General features: G+C 37.4%; 2 protein-coding genes across 6 annotated transcripts in view; both read left to right on the top strand.

Moving 5' to 3' along the window:
* Positions 1-20,684, top strand: part of gpaa1 (glycosylphosphatidylinositol anchor attachment 1) — a 95,937-nt gene that overhangs the window by 58,789 nt on the left and 16,464 nt on the right. The window contains exons 1-5 of one of the 4 annotated variants that reach the window (XM_077242086.1): positions 17,415-17,534; positions 17,638-17,708; positions 18,365-18,483; positions 18,667-18,846; positions 20,405-20,516. In XM_077242086.1, the coding sequence (XP_077098201.1) occupies positions 18,410-18,483; positions 18,667-18,846; positions 20,405-20,516 (366 nt within the window). In that variant the 5' untranslated portion in view covers positions 17,415-17,534; positions 17,638-17,708; positions 18,365-18,409. Of the gene's footprint in view, positions 1-17,414; positions 17,709-18,364; positions 18,484-18,666; positions 18,847-20,404; positions 20,517-20,684 lie in introns of those variants that run through there. The other 3 variants (XM_077242087.1, XM_077242089.1, XM_077242088.1) reach the window with 3 other exon arrangements.
* LOC143749662 (uncharacterized) lies at positions 1,009-16,479 on the top strand. Of its 2 annotated transcripts, none has more exons than XM_077242085.1 (17): positions 1,009-1,061; positions 1,997-2,753; positions 3,148-3,309; positions 4,721-5,030; positions 5,898-6,013; positions 6,086-6,111; positions 6,365-6,405; positions 6,926-6,970; positions 8,279-8,411; positions 8,615-8,774; positions 11,604-11,727; positions 14,005-14,039; positions 15,225-15,288; positions 15,384-15,418; positions 15,504-15,567; positions 16,176-16,255; positions 16,409-16,479. In XM_077242085.1, exons 2-16 carry the CDS (start codon positions 2,129-2,131, stop codon positions 16,246-16,248), a joined length of 2,013 nt encoding a protein of 670 aa, XP_077098200.1. In that variant the 5' UTR covers positions 1,009-1,061; positions 1,997-2,128; the 3' UTR covers positions 16,249-16,255; positions 16,409-16,479. The 2 variants fall into 2 exon arrangements, with proteins under 2 accessions (XP_077098200.1, XP_077098199.1); XM_077242084.1 differs by lacking the exon at positions 1,009-1,061 and adding an exon at positions 1,093-1,248.

Below are 20,684 nucleotides of genomic sequence, written 5' to 3'. Positions count from 1 at the left end.
GTAACGGGCGCTTTCGAAACCTTTCTGATTAATTTGTTTCAAAAACGGTGATTCTACGTCACAACTGGTTTGACAAATCAATGGTTCGCAAAAAAAAAAAAAAAAAATTATAAAAAAAGAAATAAAATGATACGCCACTAGGCGCCATCTCTATGAACCCATCAGTGTCTATGTGATTTTTACCTGATCTCAGACCAGTCTTATAAATTTGTAGATATTTAATGACACATTTTTATAATAAAAATAAGGATTTTATTTGTGGCTAAAAGCCTGATTAAACAAGCTCTCTGTAAAGAAAGCAAATCAAGTTAATAAAATAACTCATAATATAAAAACACTTGACATTTAATCGTATTAGATGGTTTCTTAATTGCATACATCTTCAATAAACGTTTGCAGTCTTATAGGTTTTAAAGGCATCCTTGAAGTTGCATTACTGCCATCTTCTTGTTCTAGTTATTTCCCATATACTTTAGTCATCATATTCTTGTCATTAGTCCCGTTTTAGTCAGAAAACAAATCAAATATTTCATTCCTTGTTCACTGCAGTCCATACTACTCTTTACTCCATGTCCTATTAGTCCTATTTTTTCCATGTATCGAATCATATCTATCCTCTGTAATTCTTATTTTGAACAATAATAAGTACATTTTCTACAGTCTCAGGTATCTGGCACTGATCACAAAACCCAGTTGGATGTTTCCCTATAATATGAAGAGTGCCATTTAATTTATTATGCCCTATTCTTAATCTGGTTACAATAGTTTCTTCTCTCCTGTTTCCTCTCTTATTTTCCACAGTGCCAACTCTTTTTTTAATTGAGTGTAAATGTCTTCCTTTTAATTCTTGGTCCCACCTTTGTTGCTATTTTTTAGTAATGTGCCAAAGGTTTGTGTGCATGTTTGTTCTGGTTACACTGTTCTGACCAGCAGGGGTCTCCAGGGTGTGGCGTTTCCAGCGCTTCAAAGTTTAGAAAAGCGTTTCTCCTCGACCGTCGCCAAGTAAATGAAGGATTATTTAATTTGCCCGCTACTCTGTCGCTTTAATTTCAGCCAATCAGGTGTGCATCCCGCACGCAACGTAATTAATATTCATAAGCCAATCCTTCAACAGAGTCTGCGGTTTAATCAATCAATAAGAACAATGCTCCGCTGCCTAAACGTGTTTTGCGATTATTTTGAAGATATTATGTAATGCTTATATAATCCGCTCTTGCCCAAAAAGGAGACTGAACGACGATGGAACAGGTAAAGAAATGGTTTGGGATAACAAACAAAATAAAAACGCCAAACAGATCCTATTTTGTCAAAGATAGATGGGTTTAAATGGGTCAGAAATTTCGCTTAGTTTAATCACAATTACGTGTATTTTGTGTATATGGAGTTGATGTTTTATACTGAAATACTCTATTTCAGTCAATCCCTTATGAAATTGAACGTGGGTTGTTTTAGTTAAAGTGTAATAATGTTTAACCTATGGTTAAGCGTAGCACAACCATGATTAATTTGTGGTTACCACGGTTTAACTTTACTAACCATGTTTTTTTATTATTATTATTAATATTATTTGTAGTGAAACCATGGTTAATTTGTGGTTACCGTGGTTTAACTTCACTAACCATGTTTTTTTTTCATTATTATTCGTAGTAAAACCATGATTAGTTTGTGGTTACCAAGGTTTAACCTATAGTAACAAATTTCTTTTGGGAGTGTGTGTGTGTGTGTGTGTGTGTGTGTGTGTGTGTGTGTGTGGGGGGGGGGGTATTTTGATTAAAACCATGGTTAATTTGTGGTTACTATGGTTTAACTACAGTGCCCATGTTGTTTTAGTTTTATTTGTAGTAAAACCATGGTTAATTTTCATAAGGGATGTGTTTGCCTAATTGAATATTTTACACTGTCTCTTGAAATGTGTTGATATGCGGGTGCTTAAATGTATACGTATGACAATTAACCGATTAAATCTGTCACCGTTTGCGTTTCATGTCGACTACAGGAAGCCTGCAGCAATTTCAGATCCATAAGGGCCAAGTTTCAGGAAGAGCTCCAGGTGAGAAACAGACCTGTGCTTCCCGAGAAACCCAAACGCCTCCCAACAGCTGGCGTGGGCCGCTCTGGTCCCATAACCATGAGCTTGAGTTCAGCTGTGGAAACCAAGATCCCTAGTCTACCCCGGGTCATTTTCAGAGAAGACCTGAAAACACCCTCAGAAAGACGGCCTGTATCTTTCCCAAGCTTTCCCAACACAGCATCTGAAGTCAGCAGGTCTGCTGAGGATGGGCACAACAGGCAGTCGCTCAAAGTTCGGCATTTGCCCCTCGTGTTGCCGCTTTCAAGCGAGCCAAAGCATGATTCTTCAGCTCCTTGTTCAAAGGGAGTCACATCACCTCTCAAATGCATCAGGAAGCAATTCCCTACACCTTTCAGCTTGACCCGAGTTTCAGCGTGTGGCAAAGTAAATGGTCTTAAAAGTACTCTTAGTGTTGAGAGCGGAGAGTCAAACCCGTGTGCGAGTCTCGAGCGCTCTGCTACTCCTTCCCCGATCGAGTCCCTGACGGACTCGTCTTCTGGGACGGGGAGTGTGAGCCACTTCTTTGACCAGCATGTTTTGAGCACGCTCGAGAAAGCCAAGAGGAAGCTCTCCCACAAGAGTCTGCTGGTGTGTGGCCGACCGAAGGGCTTCTACATCAGTAAACCCTCAGTGAGTCCTCCAGAGACTTCATCTCCCCTGAAGACCAGCAGAGCGCCACACAGTGAGTCGCAAAACTCTCCACTATTTTACATGGATGCATACGGTACCGGTCAACAATACTGTTTCCAAATGTCTTATGCTCATCAAGCCTGCGTTTATTTGATCAAAAATACTGAAAAAATTGTAATATTGTGAAATATTATTACAATTTATTATTACAGTTTTCTATTTTACGGTATTTTTGATCCAATAAATGCAGGCTTGAAAAGAGACTTCTTTCCAAAGCATTAATAGTAGTACTGTTTCCAAACTTTTGACCTGTACTGTGTATGAATTCAACAGTTTCACAGTGCATGATAAGAACTGTAAAGTGAAGAGTATGTTGGTCCTGTGGAAGCTGTCCTGTTAGTTGTTCAGTGCGCCTGTGATTGTGAAATGCCTGTGCTGTGCCGTAGCCGCTGTAATGGAGATCAGCTCCGAAAGACTACGCAAACCTCTTCCTGATCCCGCGTCCCTCGGGCCGGTGCCCGTAAAGCCTCCGAGACCCCCACGTGTGGACCTCCACAGATACAAGACCGGACGGCACGGCAGAGACGCTGGTGACACGCTCACTGCTGGTTTGTAGAAGTTCATTCACACACCTCACTACTTTTTTGCTTTTTTGACTCGATTTTTGTGCCTTTATAGCAGCAATTTACCTCAGTACAACAATAAAATGGTTAAAGCGTAAGCTATGAGAAGTAAATTTAGGGGGTATTCATCATATTCATGACATGAAGCGCTCTGACTAAGAGGAATTATTCAGATTTTTCAAATGTTTTTGACATTTAAAAAAAAAAAAATTTCATATATATATAGTGCTTAGCATAAGTGAATACACCCATGCTAAAGTATAGTAAATAAATAAATGTTCTTCCTTAAAATACAGGCTGCATAAGTCAGGACACCCCTATGTTAAGTTCCCATAGAGACAGCAGATTTTTATTTTTAAAGGCCAGTTATTTCATGGATCCGGGATAATATGCATCCTGATAAAGTTCTCTTGGCCTTTGGAATTAAAATATCCCCACATCATCACATTCCCTTCACCATATCTAGAGATTGGCATGGGGAACTTTCCATAAGATCATCGTTCAATGCAAATCAAACCAGCTATTTGGCTAACTGAAATAACACCATGCTAATCTCTAGTCTCTATGGGAATTTAACATAGGGGTGTCCAGACTTATGCACCCTGTATTTTAAGGAAGAACATTTATTTATTTACGATACATTATTCATTCACAAAGAAAATTGGTGTCCTTAAAGGTTGGATTTTTGCTTTTTTTTTTTTTAAATAAGGCATTAAGATCAATTTCCAAAGCATGATTTTTTGTATTCCTCTTTTTAGTCAACTTTAGCATGGGTGTATTCACTTATGCTAAGCACCATATATATATATATCTAATTCACTATCAGTGATACTGGCCTTCATTCTTAAAAACAACATTTTAAATACTTGTTTAATGACATATTTTTATGTTGGTTCTACATTTATTTGGAGTTTATTGCAAATTACAATATATAAAAAACGTATAAAAACTTAAGTGTTCTTAATCACAATTATCAGGAAAAAATGTTGATCTAGTTATTTTTAACTAAAATTCTGTTAAAATTCTGCTTTGATCACAGGAATAAATTAAATTTTTAATGTAGTCAAATAGAAAAGTTATTTTAAATTGCAATGTGATTTCACAATTTTACTGTTTTTACTGTATTTTTAAACAAAAAAATGCAGCCTTGGTGAGCAGAAGAGACTTCTTTCAGAAACATAAAAAAACCTTAACTGGTAACTGACTGATTTGTCAGTCTGTGTATATATATGAAAAATAAAATGGTTTATTAGCCTAACTATAGTTGGTTTGTGCAAAATATCAGTTTGTGCATTAATGCATCTTATTATTATGTATCTTCAGCTTGAAATGCATCTCATCCATTCAGAATTATATCAATTCGGGAACTGATTTCAGTCTTGTTCTGTTTTTTCAGACCCGGAGCCTGAGATTTCTGCGTCACTTGAGGACACACGTTTACCTCCTCCCGAATTCCCAGATTTCGACGTGTTTGCGGCAGACAGTGATGCTATCGATCTGGCAGCCCTGGACTTCCCCGGTTCCTTGCCTCCTCCGCCAGAGGAACACATCGGCCCGGTCACATGTTCTCCTGGCCCACAGGACACGGTGTCAGGAGACGCTCTCGCTCAGGCCTCAGAGCAGGACACAAGCGCAGGGATCTCGGTGACCTCTGACCTCAGAATGAACGGGTCACACACTGAACACCAGCTTCCATCACAACCAGTGTAAACGTTTCATTTATCTCATTATGTGGGATCTTCCTGAAATACAAATTAAAAATGGTAGATAGCATCCTTCCTTCGTGGGATTAAAATGACCAGAAGCCCTAAAATTATACTTTTTTTTTTTTGGTCCAGAAAGCTTATTTTATTTCATTTTTATTAATTTTTTTCTATTTTTTTATTTATTTACCTTTAAATTACTAGATTTAATCAATAAATAAATGGTAATTTAAGCACATTCCTCACGTTCTTTCAACTTAAATTCAAAATAACTCACAATTTCATCCATAAATCTTTTAATTCAGCTCAAAATATCTTTCATTGGGTGTCTTTGCCGACCTCTTGTGGAAAAAACTAATATACCATGATATTTCATGACTCTTGCCAATAAATGGCCTTATAGCTCTATCTGGAGCGATTGAGCTGTTCCTCTGGGTCCTAAAGTCAGGTTCTCTTCAGTATGCATCCAGATACACATGTAGACATTATAAAATAATATTTTGGTAAAGTTTTAGCATTTTTAGTTTGATTTGAGCATTTTGAGGTTTTTCTATGTGTACTGAAGCATTCCTCACATTCCATTCATTCCTATGGGGGTCAAATTGACCCACGAGGGAAGGGTTTGTTACTTTTTAAAATTTTAACCGCAAAACTCCTTGAATTTTTGGTGTGTATTCTTGGTTCAAGTGTGACAAAAGTCCTGGGGTCTTGGACCCCTCTGATGAACACCCAATTAAAAAAAAACTTCCGGGTCAAAATGACCCGAGGGAAGGATGAGGGTTTAAACTTGTATTTTTATCATTGCCGTGTAATCTTTATAATGCGATAGATCAGACTTCATCTCATCAATATGTTGTTTTTTCCCCTCAGTCTTTCTAAGGAAAGGCGTTTGCATGGGACATTTGACAATGTTTATGAGGATGTGGAGACTGTTCCCAAATTTTCTTTTACTCAAAACTCGTTCAAGAGTAAAGTAGCTCCTAAAAGTGAGTATTATGCTAGCAATACATCCCTAGTCAATGAGTGGAGGATAATGACTGATGCGTTTTCTCCTTCAGATCCATATGCTGATAATGGCCATGTGGTGAGTGATTCATTCTTATAATTGCCATTTATATGAAATATTATGTTTGATATGTCTTGATAGCATGTATGCAGGAAATTAATTCTGATAGGTACTTGAAAAGATACTCGGAAACCTCCTTAAAACTGGTGTTCATGGAAAGCCTGTTCTGGGAATCCTGGACAAAATGGACCTCTTAATGTGTCTTTGCCAGCTTGAGCAATGCTAATAATGATGTATATTATTTCTATTGATCTCTTGATTTGTTTGACAGAAAGAAGAGACTTGGAAGAATATATGGCATGTCACTCAGTGGTTTGTCAGCACTTATTTCACTCTGCTGTTGTCAAGAAACTGATGATAAATGTTGTTTTCAAATGCTTTTCTTAGTATTTTTGTCTTGTTTCCAGTCCAAATATAACTAAAATATAACCGTCCAAATTTACTTCTCTTATACTAAACGCACTCCGTCTAGGTACATTTACGAGATCAGTAAAATGCCATAAGATATTGTCTTGTTTTCTGAGAATATAAATCAAAATTAAGCAAGTTGTTGCTTTAAAAAAAAGCTCAATTATCTGCCAATGGGGTCAGAAAAGTAATCTTAATCCAAACAGAAGCAAGATTATTTTGTTTGTTTTAAGCAAAAACTCACTTGATTTTGATTTATTTCCTCAGAAAATAAGATATAATATCTTACGGCATTTTTCTACTTTAGTAAATGCCTCTTGATTTAAGATTTTGGACTGGAAACAAGACAAAAATACAAAGTAAGTAAAGCATTTTATTCGGTGCAAACTTTAATTTTTGTTGTTTTTCCCCTCACGATGTGAAGGTCTAATACAGCTGAAGATCACAATGGCCACAGTCATCACGAAAGGTATTATGATTTTTGTTTTGTGACTGAACTCTGCGAAGGTTCATTTACTCAAAAACGCATCCCATGTCCACACCAGATTCTTTGAGGGAGGACAAGATTTTGAAGAAATGGAGACTTAAATTTAGCTAGGTTTAAATTTGAGAACAACACGTTGATGTAAATTATGAGAAAAAAAACATTCTTAATGGTTTCCTCAAGTAAAAACTGGTATTCATTTCCTTTAAATTCAGCCCTGCTGTGAGCTATGAGGTAAATCGATGGTGTTTGCTTCTGTTGAAGCCGTTGGCCCACATTATTTCAGCTTATTTTTAAGATTGTTTAAAAGCAGAATTCCTGGTGAAAACTACATTACCCATGATGCTGTGCAGAAAATTACACCAATCAGAGTCTCCAAACAAGCAAAACGCACCAAAAGATACGGCCAGATCTATGAAGCATTTTGAGTCGGTCTCCCTGCGCTATTAAGATATTTATATATTCCAATATACATGCGCATTTTGCAATAAACGTAAAATATATGGTGTCTGAATATTTTTTTTCACAATATGTGACAGTAGTTTTATATTAATCTATTATTAATTCAGTTATGCTGTCTGCAATGCTTGATGGGATTGTAGTTCTTTCTCACTAAAGTCGTAAAGTTCACAGTCTTGTACCTTTTGTCTTTTTGTCCAAATTTCTGAAGTTTTTTTGCTTCAAATCCAAGTTTGTAATGTTGTGTAACAGTCATGCATTGCCATTAGATTCACTGGTCTTATACATCAGATTTAGTTTTCTGTGACACACTTTTCATTGTTTCAAATTCTGTTGATTTGTCAAAAAGATACTATCTAGAAGTATTGCTGAATTTGCAAAAATGACTTGTTATAGTCTCAAAAGTTTCAAAAAAGAATAGTTAATATATATATACATTTAGTCTGTTTTGCCTTGTTTTCCATCATTTTCCTGCAAAAGTGGGTTCATGAATTTATTGTGAGTACAAAAAAAGGCTTTTGTGTTGAGAACAGTAAAAATTGTTGCCTGAACAAGGAAAAATATATAATTATTACTTTAAAATAACTGGATTAATTTCAATTATATTAAATATGATTATAATTTTGTCTGTCAGATGTCTGTCTTATGATTTCTTATTATTGGGAGTTTTTTTTCACTTGGACATGAGATTTACACTTCTATACGAAACTTGTAACGTATGTAAATGTGTCATTGCTAAAAACACAGCCAATCTGGTTATTTACCAACTGAGACTCTGAGCAAAGCTTGTTCCTCATAGAAACCGACCTGCTAAAAAATGTGTGATTCTTTCAGAAAGAAGCAGCTGAGCCCTGAACACCAGGAGGATAAAGAGCTGAAGAAGAGAGAGAAGCAGCGTCTGGAGAAGGAGAAGAAAGAGCAGAAAGAGAAGGACAAAAAGAGAAACATGTTGCACAAGAAATTTAAAGTGAATTCAGAAACATAAATTAAAGCCTCACTTAATGTAGCGCAGATATAGTTTCAAACTGACTGGTGTTTACTGTAAAGATGGATAGCACGAGCGCACTTTTCTAGATGCCATTTGCTTTGATCTTTAATGTGTGACATACATTAGTGTAACCTCTCCAGGCGTCCTGCAGGTCCTGATATATTTCCCATGTTTCCCAATAGATCACCGGACTGGAAGAGCCCATGTATCGGGCCCGAGTGCTGGCGGCCAGAAAACTCCGCAAATATGACCTGCCCGTCAAAAGTGGGGATCTCATCAGCATCATCCGGACCGTCAACTGCCCCAAGGGCAAATGGCTGGCCAGAGACGCCAACAACAAATGTGAGACATTCTTGAAAATCTTCTAGTCATGGCTTATTCTGTAGCAGAAACTGTATGTATATTCGTTTCCCTCACCACTCCTTAAAGGGGTCCTATAATACGCTTTTCACAAGATGTGAAATAAGTCTTTGTTGTCCCCAGAGTGTGTATGTGAAGTTTTAGCTCAAAATAGCCCACAGATGTTTTTTGTATAGCATGTTAAAACGGTCACTTTTTGAGATTGGGCAAAAAACGCGTTGTTTTTTTTGTCCCTTTAAATGCAAATGAGCTGCTGCTCCCGGCACAGGGGGCGGAGCTTCAAGAGCGCGCGTGTGTGCGTGTGTGTGTGCGCATGTGTAAGCAGCTCCGATTACCTCACACACACACACTGAAAATTTCAAAAACTTTTAGGCTTTTGTGTTTAAAGGGATAGTTCACCCAAAAATGAAAATTCTGTCAATATTTACTCACCCTCATGTTGTTCAACCTTGTAAGAACTTCGTTCATCTTCGCAACACGAATTAAGATATTTCTGATTAAATCTGAGAGCTGGATCACTTCTTCAAGTGGATCATAGGCTTCTTCAATGATTGAAACTTGCCAGTCCCGAAAAGTCATTAAAGACATCGTTAAAATAGTCCAAGTGACTACAGTGGCTCAATCTTAAGTTTATCAAACGACAAGAATACTTTTTGTGTGCAAAGAAAATAAGAAATAACGACTTTATTTCAACTATTCATTGCCTTCTCTGTGGGCCTCGAGTGAGTTCACTAGTGTAAAAGCGTGGAGCTTCTGTTGTTGTACGTCACACGCATCACACACATGACCAGCGTCGGCCAATAGTGAGCCTACGTGTGACGTAGCTCTACGCTATCATACTAAGTTAACTGACTAGTCAAGAGGCCCAAAGAGAAGGAACGGGGTCTTACGGGGTTGGAACAACATGAGGGTGAGTAAATACTGACAGAATTTTGATTTTTGGGTGAACTATCCCTTTAAAAAGCAGCACTATGCAGGAATTCTGTTTTTGTCAAACAGTGACCCCTAGAGTCGCTGTAGAGTAGTTGTATTTAACGTTACTGTCGTAAATACCACTCACGCAGAGCGTATCTGCACTCACGGCCTCTGCACTTTATAATAAATAAGTAGCCTACCGCGTTAGGCTTGTAATTTAGCTGCAATAATGTAAAAACGTTATAAGTAAATAGCCAATAGCCTAGGCCTACTGTATAATTTCATTTGTGTTTTTTGAGTGTAATGTAAAAATTACAAAATGCCAGATGACATCAATAAAGTTACATGTACGTCGCATTATTTCGTAACAATGTCCGGTATGATGTCGTTAGACATGATTATTGCAGTTTATCATAATAGTTTGCAAATTGCGCTCATTTACACTATTTACAACGTGTAGGCTTATTTATGCCCTGATAATTATGTGAGATATTGACAACTGTTCTCATGATAATCGCAGGAATCAACTTTAACAGTGAAAGCCTGAGCGAGTTGGACTCTTGCGCTGTCAGATTCTCGTTTCCTTTTTCTAGACTCTTCCGACCGCGCGTTTTTTTTCTCCATTCTGAAAACACAGGTCCGATATTTACTTGTGTCTGACTCCTTGCTCGGTCAGTCTACCGTTTCCTCTTTCTCTGTTCCTCCGACAATGCTTTCCTAGCTTTCTGCTTCTTATATGTGTGCAGTGCCATAAAGCAATTCGTTACATCGCGAGAGCTGATATCACGCGATACATCCTGACGCTGAAGCCGGCAGCTAGTGCTGTAACGTTATGGTGAATAAGTCACGGCTGTAGGGTGTTTGGCACGACGCAAACCGAACTGACTTGTTCACGATATAGCACTAACCTCTCATACCTTATTGCTTTTATAAAACGGTTACCACGCAGTTCAAATATTAAAGCTGAAAAATATGTATCTATGCAACTTTCATGAAGTAAAATTACTAAAAGCATTCCTTCCACTGGAAAAAGTAGTCCCTGACCATAAACAGAAACAGAAGTTAAATACATTTCTCCATTAGATGACGGCAAAAACTGTCTTCATGAGTGAGTGAGTCAGTCAGAAGACTTTTATATTGAGAGGACTCGAACTTGTGAACACAGAAAAGAAAGATGCAACTGACGAATGACTAAGTTAGCGTGTCACGGAAAAACCCCTTGACTGTTAAAAGGACAAGATATCGCAGCAGACATTCAAACGGATGTTTTATTATGAATATAGGACTGACCTGAAGGAAAATGCTACATCTACTGTAAATGCAGGAACACTCACTTACTCGATCTCTCACAATACGCTACTCTATAAGCTTCAATGAACAATATCAATGAGAACAAATATGTTTACGTTGCTAAGAGTGGTTGCTAGGGGTGTTGTGTAGTAATGCATAGAACCGTTGGGTGAGGCGGAGGTCATTGATGAATAAAACGCAACTATTGACCAATCAGAATCAAGGATTGTAACTAACTGTTTTACAAGTAGATTTTAGGGTTAGTGAGTCACTATCCCGGGAGAACGCTCGTGTAGTCCCTATCAGCTGTTTGTTGTAGTCCTTAAGTGATTTCTGTAAAAGAAAATATCTCCCTTTGCTTTGTCCTTTGAGCGTCGTGACTTAACAGATGTTGTTGATGCTCAAACAGCAACATTACACACTAACTAAAGTTAGAAAAGTGAAATCATAATCAACCAACCCTTTAAGATAAATTAGAATAAAGTTGACCTTTTTGAAAGTCATCCCAATGTCCTAGAAAAATCTCTTGCAGGAGTTAATGTAAAATCACTGTAGCTTCTGAGGCTTTGAGAGGAGACGGTCTTTATTCTGTTGTTGTGTTTGCAGACGGCTACATCTCCGTGATGAATGTGGAGTTGAACATTAAGGAGATGCTGGAGCTGGGAAAGAAGGCGTCGCAGGCCGCCGGACGAGGCCAGACCGATGGAGATAACCTCAGTTTCAGCAGCAGGTAGAGAACCAATCAACTATCAGCGGACAACATATTCACATCGAGACTAACTCAATCACATCATGCTTATGAAATAAAGTTGACTAACAAGTTAACCATGGATTGGCAACTAGGGGTGTAGCGATACATCCATATGGATCAAAAGACAATACGATGTATTGATGCAACGCCTTTATTTTGACACTCAACATCTCTGGCTGTGTTTACACTGGCACAAAATCCTATTTTTTACTCTCATCTGACACATCAGAGTTTGTGGCACACATGTAAACGCACAAATACGCACGAGATCCGATTCCCCCCCGCATTCGTTGAAAATGGTTGCATTTAAGAACAATGATGCAAGTTTAGTCATGTGACTCTTATTGTATTTGTTATTCACTTTCACACAGTTGCTAAAATGTTACTTTGCACACTCTTCATATCACAGTCCTGCAAAGAAGACTCACATTTGCTGTCCTGCGGCAAAACATGAGAGACTTTGTGTTTTAGACCAAACATATAATGGTGAGTGAGTGCGACCGAACTGCGACCTCATTCAGTGAACGCTGAGATATTTTCCTAAATAAAATGATCCTGCCAGAAGAATTGCGTGATAACTTGATTATGTCTGTTCTGTCTGTATCATCTCAGTAGCTACGTTTACATGGACACAATCGGAATGAAATCAATACGATTGATGAATCCGAACACGGTGTTTACATGAACTATAAATAACTTTACGCTATTTCAACGTCATTGCACATGCGCAGTCCTTTAAGTTTCGGTTTTCAATCCGATCAAGTGTTTACATGTTCTCTCGATCGGATTACAAAAGGAGTAAACCACCCCTTTCAATCCGATCGAAATTTCAATCGGATCGAGCTCAATCGGATCGATTAAGGTGTTTACATGAAGGTTTTTTAGTCCGATTGAGCCGTCAATCCGATTATAAGTGTCCATGTAAACGCAGCTATTGAGCTTTTGTGAGGTTTAACGCATGCGCTGTAAGGAGAAGTTAGCGTTTCCAGACGTTTCTGTGGATGAGAAACACTAGTGTGGACCAAGAGCGTTTTGAAACAAACTCCTTTTTCAAATCTGTCAATTAATACAATCATCTTTGCCAGAAAATTAATGTAAACAAGTATCGGGTACCAGTCGTGTCTAAAGTGAATGTAAACTGGCAGGACAAAAATCAGATATGGACAAAAGATCAGATCTGTGCGTTAAGACTTGCAGTGTAAACACAGCCCATTCTCTTGTAAACTGTACATCGTAATGTAATCGGAGCATACTTTTTATTGCATAAACGCAGTGTTGGAAATCCCCCCCCCCCCCCCCCCATTTTTTATATATTATTTAAAAAAACTAAACCGTATATTTGTTGTGGATTCCCAATTAAATCGAATCGTAACTGTATCGCAGCATGTTTTAAGCTATTGGCAAATATTGAATTGCTGGCTAAGATAATGGATTGTGTATCGTATCGCGACAAAACGTTCGATTTACACCCCTGTTGGCAACCTTGTGTTGTAAAACTGTACTAATTGACACTTGAAGCATAGAAGGATTACAGCAAGATGAATATCGCTGTAAAGCCCCGTGACCTGTGAAGCCATTTTATTTAGTTATGTGCCATTTTATTTATTTCTGCTCTCACCGGATGGATATGAAAGAGAAACTTTAAATTCTAGGTTTCAAACCCTTTGTCTAGTTGGCTGCTGTGTCATGTTAATCTCATATTCACTAGTGTACAAATTTTAATCAAATTATATTATTTTATCAACATTGATTCAATAATTTTAGTAAATATCATATTTATTGCAGCAACGTGTTGCATGTATTAATTCCCATCGTTAAATTATCACACACATCAGCCATAGACCTGCTGTCTAGGATATGCACATCATACAGATATATATGTATGTGTGTGTATATATATATGTATGTGTGTGTGTGTGTTTTAATTCTTGGTTATGAATGTTGACTTTTTTTAGCTGCTATAATGATTAAGTATTTCTGTGTCCATAGATGTTGCGGTCTGAATGTTCAGCTTCACATTTATCACTGAACTGAAGTGCAATTTTACATCTCATGATAGAAATATAAAGCTCAGAGGTTAAATCCAGTAATGTCCTCTTCATCTGCTAGATGCTGTTAACTCAAAACATATATTACAGATCATAAACTCAGATCAGACACTGCACTGCAATCCATTACACAGCATATCATAGTCAGACTATTAACTTCCACAATGACATGAAGGTGCAAATCATTTCAACTGTCTGATCTTTGCAGGTCCTCTCATCAGAATCCTGTGTTTACCAGCAGCTGTAAGTTTTCTGTTTTTCTTTATACAGCCGTGGCCATGTTGGCAGCCTGGCACTTTTTTAACACCCCGTGGTGAAATAATCGTGTGTTTAACAGCCGCTGCTTTCTCAGATCAGCTTGGGTCAGATTATTACAGCTTTATATAACAACCTTTCAATAATAGTTCATTATATTAGGTCCATAGACAACAAAAAACAAACGGCAACAAACAATGAATAACAAGTTGCAGTATGTACTGTATGTGAGTTTGAGTTCCCATCAGAGGAGCATAAATCCTCGAGTGTGTGAAGAGCAGCGCACGCCGCTACTCAACTGTGCTGTTGTGATTACTCAGAGGTGGACATTTTGACACATTTTTGTGTGCATTTGCCCGTTTAGGCGCACAGCCGAATACAAAGGCTACTATGCTTGACAATATAGCGGCAGTTAGATTTCAGTTTACAGCACTACTTATTCATTTCTATGATATCCGTAAACAATGATGGTCTGTCTCTGACAGCATTACAGCAGTGCTATAATATGTGACTGGTTATCAAGGCACACGGGATCCAATTGATCCGTTACGTCTTCTCGAGCGTGGAGGTTTATCTCCCTGTAGCGTCTCTGGCTTCAGTGGCCTTTAACAGCAGAGGCTGATGATTCGGGGAGATCCAGGCGCAGCGTCATATTTAATAGGAAAAAGTGGTGACAGGAAGGCAGAAATTCAAACCGTAATCAAAGGGCAAAAACCGGAAAACAAAACGAGGTTCAGAGGCAGATATGAGCCTTGACAGCCTTTAATTTCTTGATAATACTATTAATTATTTGTCTGACGTCTCAGGCAATTTCTCGTGTCCTTTCTTTTGTTCATGCTCTCAAACTGGTTGAATAAGTAAATAAGACTCAAAACCGTCCACTGTACTTTCCCTAATCTATTTTTAACTACTTTTTTAAAAAGTGCTAATAACATTCTGTGAAATTACTAATAGGATTTTCTGTGAAATTACTATTTATTTTTGATTAGTTTTTGTTCTGTTGCACACAGAATAAAAATGTGTGGATATCAGTTCCTGGAAGAAATTGTGGATTATTTGAAAAAAGTGCAAGGGTGCCAATATTTTGGGCCGCGATTGTAGATGCAGGTCAATGAAAAGTAAAATGGTGTGTATTTAGTTTTTTTTTTATTGTTCATGTGTTTTGTCTTCCAGTCACTGATGACAGTGAGGAATGGATGTATGAGGAGGACTCACTGTCTCTGTCTGCTGAAAATTCGTGAGCCTGAATTACATTTCATAAAAATGGCCTCAGTTCATCTGAACTTTACACAGATCTCTAGACTCGTCTTTCTCTCTCTTTTTTATTTCCAGGAGTCAGATTAAAGCTGTCTCTATGCCTGAGATCTGTAAGTGTGCATTTATGCATTGAGCTTTGTGTACTATATAGTGCTTTGTTGTCGATTAATCCGTATGTTTCCTCTCTCTTCTCAGTTGATAGTACCTCTTCTGCTCATCAGACGTTCAGTGACTGGAGTATTGAAGACGTCCACACACAGTGAGAAACAGCTGTAGAATCATGTTTTACACATGATTGATTGAGGACACTTTTGAAGAGTAGTAGTTAAGATAGGACAGTCTGTACAGGTGTTGAAGTGTTCAAAGTGCTGTACAATATGCTTTTATTGCTTCATTTTAGGTTTCACCTTATTTCAATAATACCCTTTTTAACATTCCACTAACTATAAGTAACTACATGTCAACTAACTCTGAGTACTAGTAGACTTGTTAGGTTTAGGTTCAGGTTAGTAGAATAAGTTGACATTTACTAGCAAAGTTACTTGTAGTTAATACTGTCTAAAGTGGACTATCGATATAAGGTGTTATTTTATTCATAGTTATACTATACATTATTTGCAATATGAAATATTATTTGCATTTCTTTCATTGAGCATTTTCAACTTTTTTTGTCAGCACTGATGATCTAAGTAAGTGATTATAGTAACTATTTATTGTCCCCTCGATTCCTTGCTAGTAATGATACTCATGCAATCTCTATTCTGTTTGTTTTAATTAGAGTTTGATATATTAAAGAAATGGAGACCGTCCAGTGTGTGTGTGTGTGTGTGTGTGTGATAATGTCCCATCTCTCTGTGTTTGTGACAGAGAGGCAGAAAACTTCCAGTTTGCAGACATTGATCTCCTGCCTCCTCCGGCACTTTACGCTGACTCTCTTTGAGCCTGTGGTGAGTTTTATTATATCATTTGATGTTTGCAAGATCAGTGGTATATTCTTTTCAGCCACTGAACCATCACAAAATTGAGTTGCGAATCTGTAACAATTTAGAAACATGCAAGTCTCTGACTTTTTTTATTTTATTTGTTCTTTCCTTCCACAGTGATGTTGATTTCATACCTCGAACATAGCCAAGGAAATCCACATTTCTTCAGGAGCTGGCGTTTGGGAAATCCTGTTTCTGAAGACTTGGTCATCAAGGCTTAACTTTACAAATTCAAAGAAAAAAAAAACTGTGGCATTTAATGAAAGTGAACTTTTGAAGTTTGAAACGTTACATTGGCACTGAGCAACGAGGGGTCGATTGAGGATGAATAGCACAATGGCAGTTTAGGGGTTTTCATGAAATGAGGGTTTGGCACTTTGTCATATATGAACTATTGAATGAATTGCACAAGTCATCCTTAAGGATTGAGAGTAACTTGTGAATGTTATCGATAAATACACCTTTACTTTGCTTTTGTCTTTGTCTTTCTCATTGTGTGGGAACTTTGGAAGTTGGTGGTTTAATTACATGTAGGCTATGTTTATAAATGAAAACACAACTTGAACTTGAAAATGTTGGCGTGAAATAAATGGATCCAGCAGTGATTCTGGCTTTTTTTTTTTTCATTGAACGAATCTGTGATAAAACTGTGCATTATGAAGTGTGATAGTCATGGGTCTTGTAATTTTCATTCAAATTAATTTGAAAATTAAAAATCTGTACATTTAAGTAATGAAATTGTGGTTTAGTGTTAGATAGAAAATTGAGAATTTCCCTAATAAAACCAAGAAAAAATGTTCTTTTATTTAAGAAAATGTCTGCAATTTTGACGAACAAAATAGGAAATTACAGGTTTGGAACGACTTGAGTAAATTATGTCACAATTTTAATTTTTGGCTAAACCATTCCTTTAAAGTATATTAAAAGTTAAAATATAATTGCCCATTGTGAATGTGTCATTTTGTATTTGTAAAAATATTAGCATTCATATTATATACTCTCATTTGATTACTTTAATTTTAAGGGCGGGACTGTTTTTATTTTATTTTATTAATAATAATGATGATAATCATTTTTGACACTGTGTACTGGAACAAAACTAACCGAGAATCTTCCGGTTTTCGAGTCGCTCGCATACAGGAAGTTGGTCCGCACCGTATTACTTCCGTCCGAAACACGGAACAGCAGTGTGTGTAAATGAATTACTGCAGGTGAAACTGTACTGTAATGTTTATATTTCAAGGTAAAGGACACGATATAAAGGAACGTTCATATTCTTTAGTTTATCTGAAACCATCACAAATGTTGTGATTGTTCTAAAGGCTTTTTAAAATGTATTTTCGCAGGGGATGAGCTAGTGTCTGCATTCATACAGCAGTTCAGCATTAACGCTGAATAAATCACACCGATACTTCAGGTAAGTTCATTAATCCTAATAATGTTAACATTCTGGTCATTTTAATCGCAATAATGCATTTTCAATTCACTGCATTTACTGTGGATGCTCCTGCTGGTGTTTTAGTTTCCTAATCGACTCCCTTTCATTACTAGCTTTCATTCTGACATCGGCATTTAATAGATGTATTAATACGTTCTAATAATAACTTCAATCAAATACATTATTGTAAGCATTACACAAACATTTGGACTTCTTATAGGTCAGTTACAGAGCTGTAACTCCTGAGACTGAGAACATGTGAATCAAATCTGCAGAACACGGTTATTATTGTGTGCTTTTGTTTTTCTTTATTTAAAGCAGTGGTTCATTGAACTGCAGCGTTTTGAGTCAAATTGCTTTTTTTTCCCAACCAGTGGTTTTGTGTGTTGGTTTTAAACACGTAGAAATATAATGGTTTTAAACCCATTTATGAATTCTGTCCTTTAAACTAAATGTCCTATTCCAACATATGTTTGCTATAAAACATTACCATGCGAAGATGTCTTTTATTTCCTGGGCAATAAAGGTGTATAAACACCTTCTGTTATAATACGTGTTGAAGACTTATAATGAAAGCTATTATACAGTGTTTTCCATATTGTTTAAGATGGAGATATTTGTTTCCCATTTATTAGGGGTGAATTGAAGCCGAGCAGTAGATCATCATCATCATCATCATCATGGGTCTGTTGTCTGATCCGAATCGCAGAAAAGCCCTGACCAACCTCTTGACCCGCCTCAACACACCCATATGGTAGGTGTTTGCCAGCCAGACGAATGCAATATATGGTATTATGAATGTAAAAATATTTATTGTAACTTTTCTTGTTTCATTGAGTTTCTGTGTAGTTTCACCTTTGAAATGACAACATTAATTAACCTGACTATGCCATCACTTCCTGTTCCACATTTGCTTGTCTTCATTGTGTTTATTCAGTATGGTGTGTTACCTGGCGGCCATCGTGTGGTTCATGGGCCTGGCGTTCGAGCCCTTCACGCTGCGCACATACATGTCGGAGAACGCCATGGGGTCCACCATGGTGGAGGAGCGCTTCTCAGCCGGGGAACGAGCGCTGGCCACCGCCAAAGAGTTCGACGCTCACAAGAGGAAGGCAGGGTGAGTAGATCATGGAAATCATCGCAGTGTCTGAGCAGCACGAGTTCTTGCTGTATACTTATGCTTTTTCGGATGTTTCTTTTCATGTAGTGTGTAATATTTCTGTTTGTGAATTTAAAAGTTTCAGAGCACAAAGTGCAGATAAATGAAGTCATTGTGTCTCAAAAGGAAGAATCGATTCTGAACTAATCATGAGTAATTCCAGTATCACTTCCTGCTTCAACCTACATAGGTTTGTAGCTCATTTGCATAATGCCAGCCTGGGATCTTCATAGGCTGAAAGCGTTTGGTTCGTGTTGTTCATGTCGAGAAGATGCTGTTTTCTGCTGCCAAAGCATATCCACTGTGATGAGACTGATACGGTAAAATCAAGCGCTGAGGTAGAGCTGGTGCTGAAATTCAGAAATGCAAAAGGGGATTTCCGGCTTCCGACACGAGCTTTAAGTCGTAGACCAATCACATCAGACTGGACAATCTGACCAATCAGAGCAGAGGAAGCTCTCTAAAGAAAGGGTTCAGAGAGACCGGATCCTTTATTGAATCGTTTAAGACACTGGGAGAAAAGGAGTTATGCTGCAATAGATATTATGAGAATATGAAAGGGTTTTAAAAAAAATAATATTTATATAACCTTGGATGCATGTAAACGTATTGTATGAGACTCCGAAACAAAATAAGCAACCTTTAAAATAGCTGAATAGGGGCACTTTAAAGTCGGCATGAAACGAAAGTTGCGATAGTCTTTTCTACCCTTTTGTGACGTACTATAATTGAGTGAAACGCTTCTGGAGGAAAGAACAAATGTGGGCGGGGCTTGATTTTGTCTGAGGAATTGATTGGATGGTGATGGTTTGCTATTGGCTGATCTCATGTGAGTGACAGGTTGCCCCGCCCACATCATCAGAGAAGAGATGAGCTGTTATTCTGATTCAAGATTACCAAGAACATTAATTTAAAACAATGATGTGCATATATGTGACCCTGGATCATAAACCCGTCACATGTCGCACGGGTATATTTGTGGCAATAGCCAACAATACATTGTATGGATCAAAATTATTGATTTTTCTTTTATGCCAAAAATCATTAGGTTATTTAGAGCATGTTTCATGAAGATATTTTGTACATTTCCTACAGTAAAGATATAAAACATTTATTTTTGTGAGTGAATGCAGCATAATCACGAACATAAATGGACAACTTTAAAGGCGATTTTCTCAATGTTTCGATTTTTTTTTCTTCTTCTTTTTTTTTTTTTTTGCACCCTCAGATTCCAGATTTTCAAATAGTTATATATCTCGCCCAAATATTATCCTATCCTAACAAAGAAAAGGTTATTTATCCAGCTTTCAGAAATTGTATAAATCTTAATAAAAAACTGACCCATGTGACTGGTTTTGTGGTTCTGGGTCACATATAAATGATTTAGAATAAATACTGTAATATTGCATAAAAAAAAACAAGAACAAGAATTTACCATTTTTGATGTCATGCTGACACACCTGAGATGTAGTGTGTGTAGTGAGTGAGGAGTAACTGTGTGTGTGTGTGTGTGCAGTGGGATGCCGGTGGACTGGTTGGTGAAGACGATGCAGGCTCGAGGACTGGAGGTGTTCACACAGAGCTTCTCCCGCAAGCTGCCGTTCCCCGATGAGAACAAAGAAAGATATGTGAGTCTATCACTCTAACGGTGTCCCTGTTAGAGTGTAATTATAGATTTAAGTACTGAGTAATCATAATTAAATGCATCTACTTACTATAGGGTTAGGGCAGGATCAGGATTTGGTTGAGGGTTAATTGCATGTAATTATGCCGGATTTATAGTTAATACTGTAGTA

This window comes from Siphateles boraxobius, unplaced genomic scaffold (assembly GCF_051911475.1).
Source record: "Siphateles boraxobius isolate OS27281-9 unplaced genomic scaffold, OSU_SipBor_1 25, whole genome shotgun sequence".
NCBI lineage: Eukaryota > Metazoa > Chordata > Actinopteri > Cypriniformes > Leuciscidae > Siphateles > Siphateles boraxobius.
Note: the sequence above shows the minus strand (reverse complement) of the source record. Positions and strands in the feature narration are given on the sequence as shown.

Excerpts from the sequence above, each read along its gene's own strand:
- LOC143749662 (XM_077242084.1), top strand. Across the intron at positions 2,754-3,147 it reads GACCAGCAGAGCGCCACACA|CCGCTGTAATGGAGATCAGC; the intron begins GTGAGTCGCAAA and ends GCTGTGCCGTAG. Across the intron at positions 11,728-14,004 it reads AACCTCAGTTTCAGCAGCAG|GTCCTCTCATCAGAATCCTG; the intron begins GTAGAGAACCAA and ends TGATCTTTGCAG.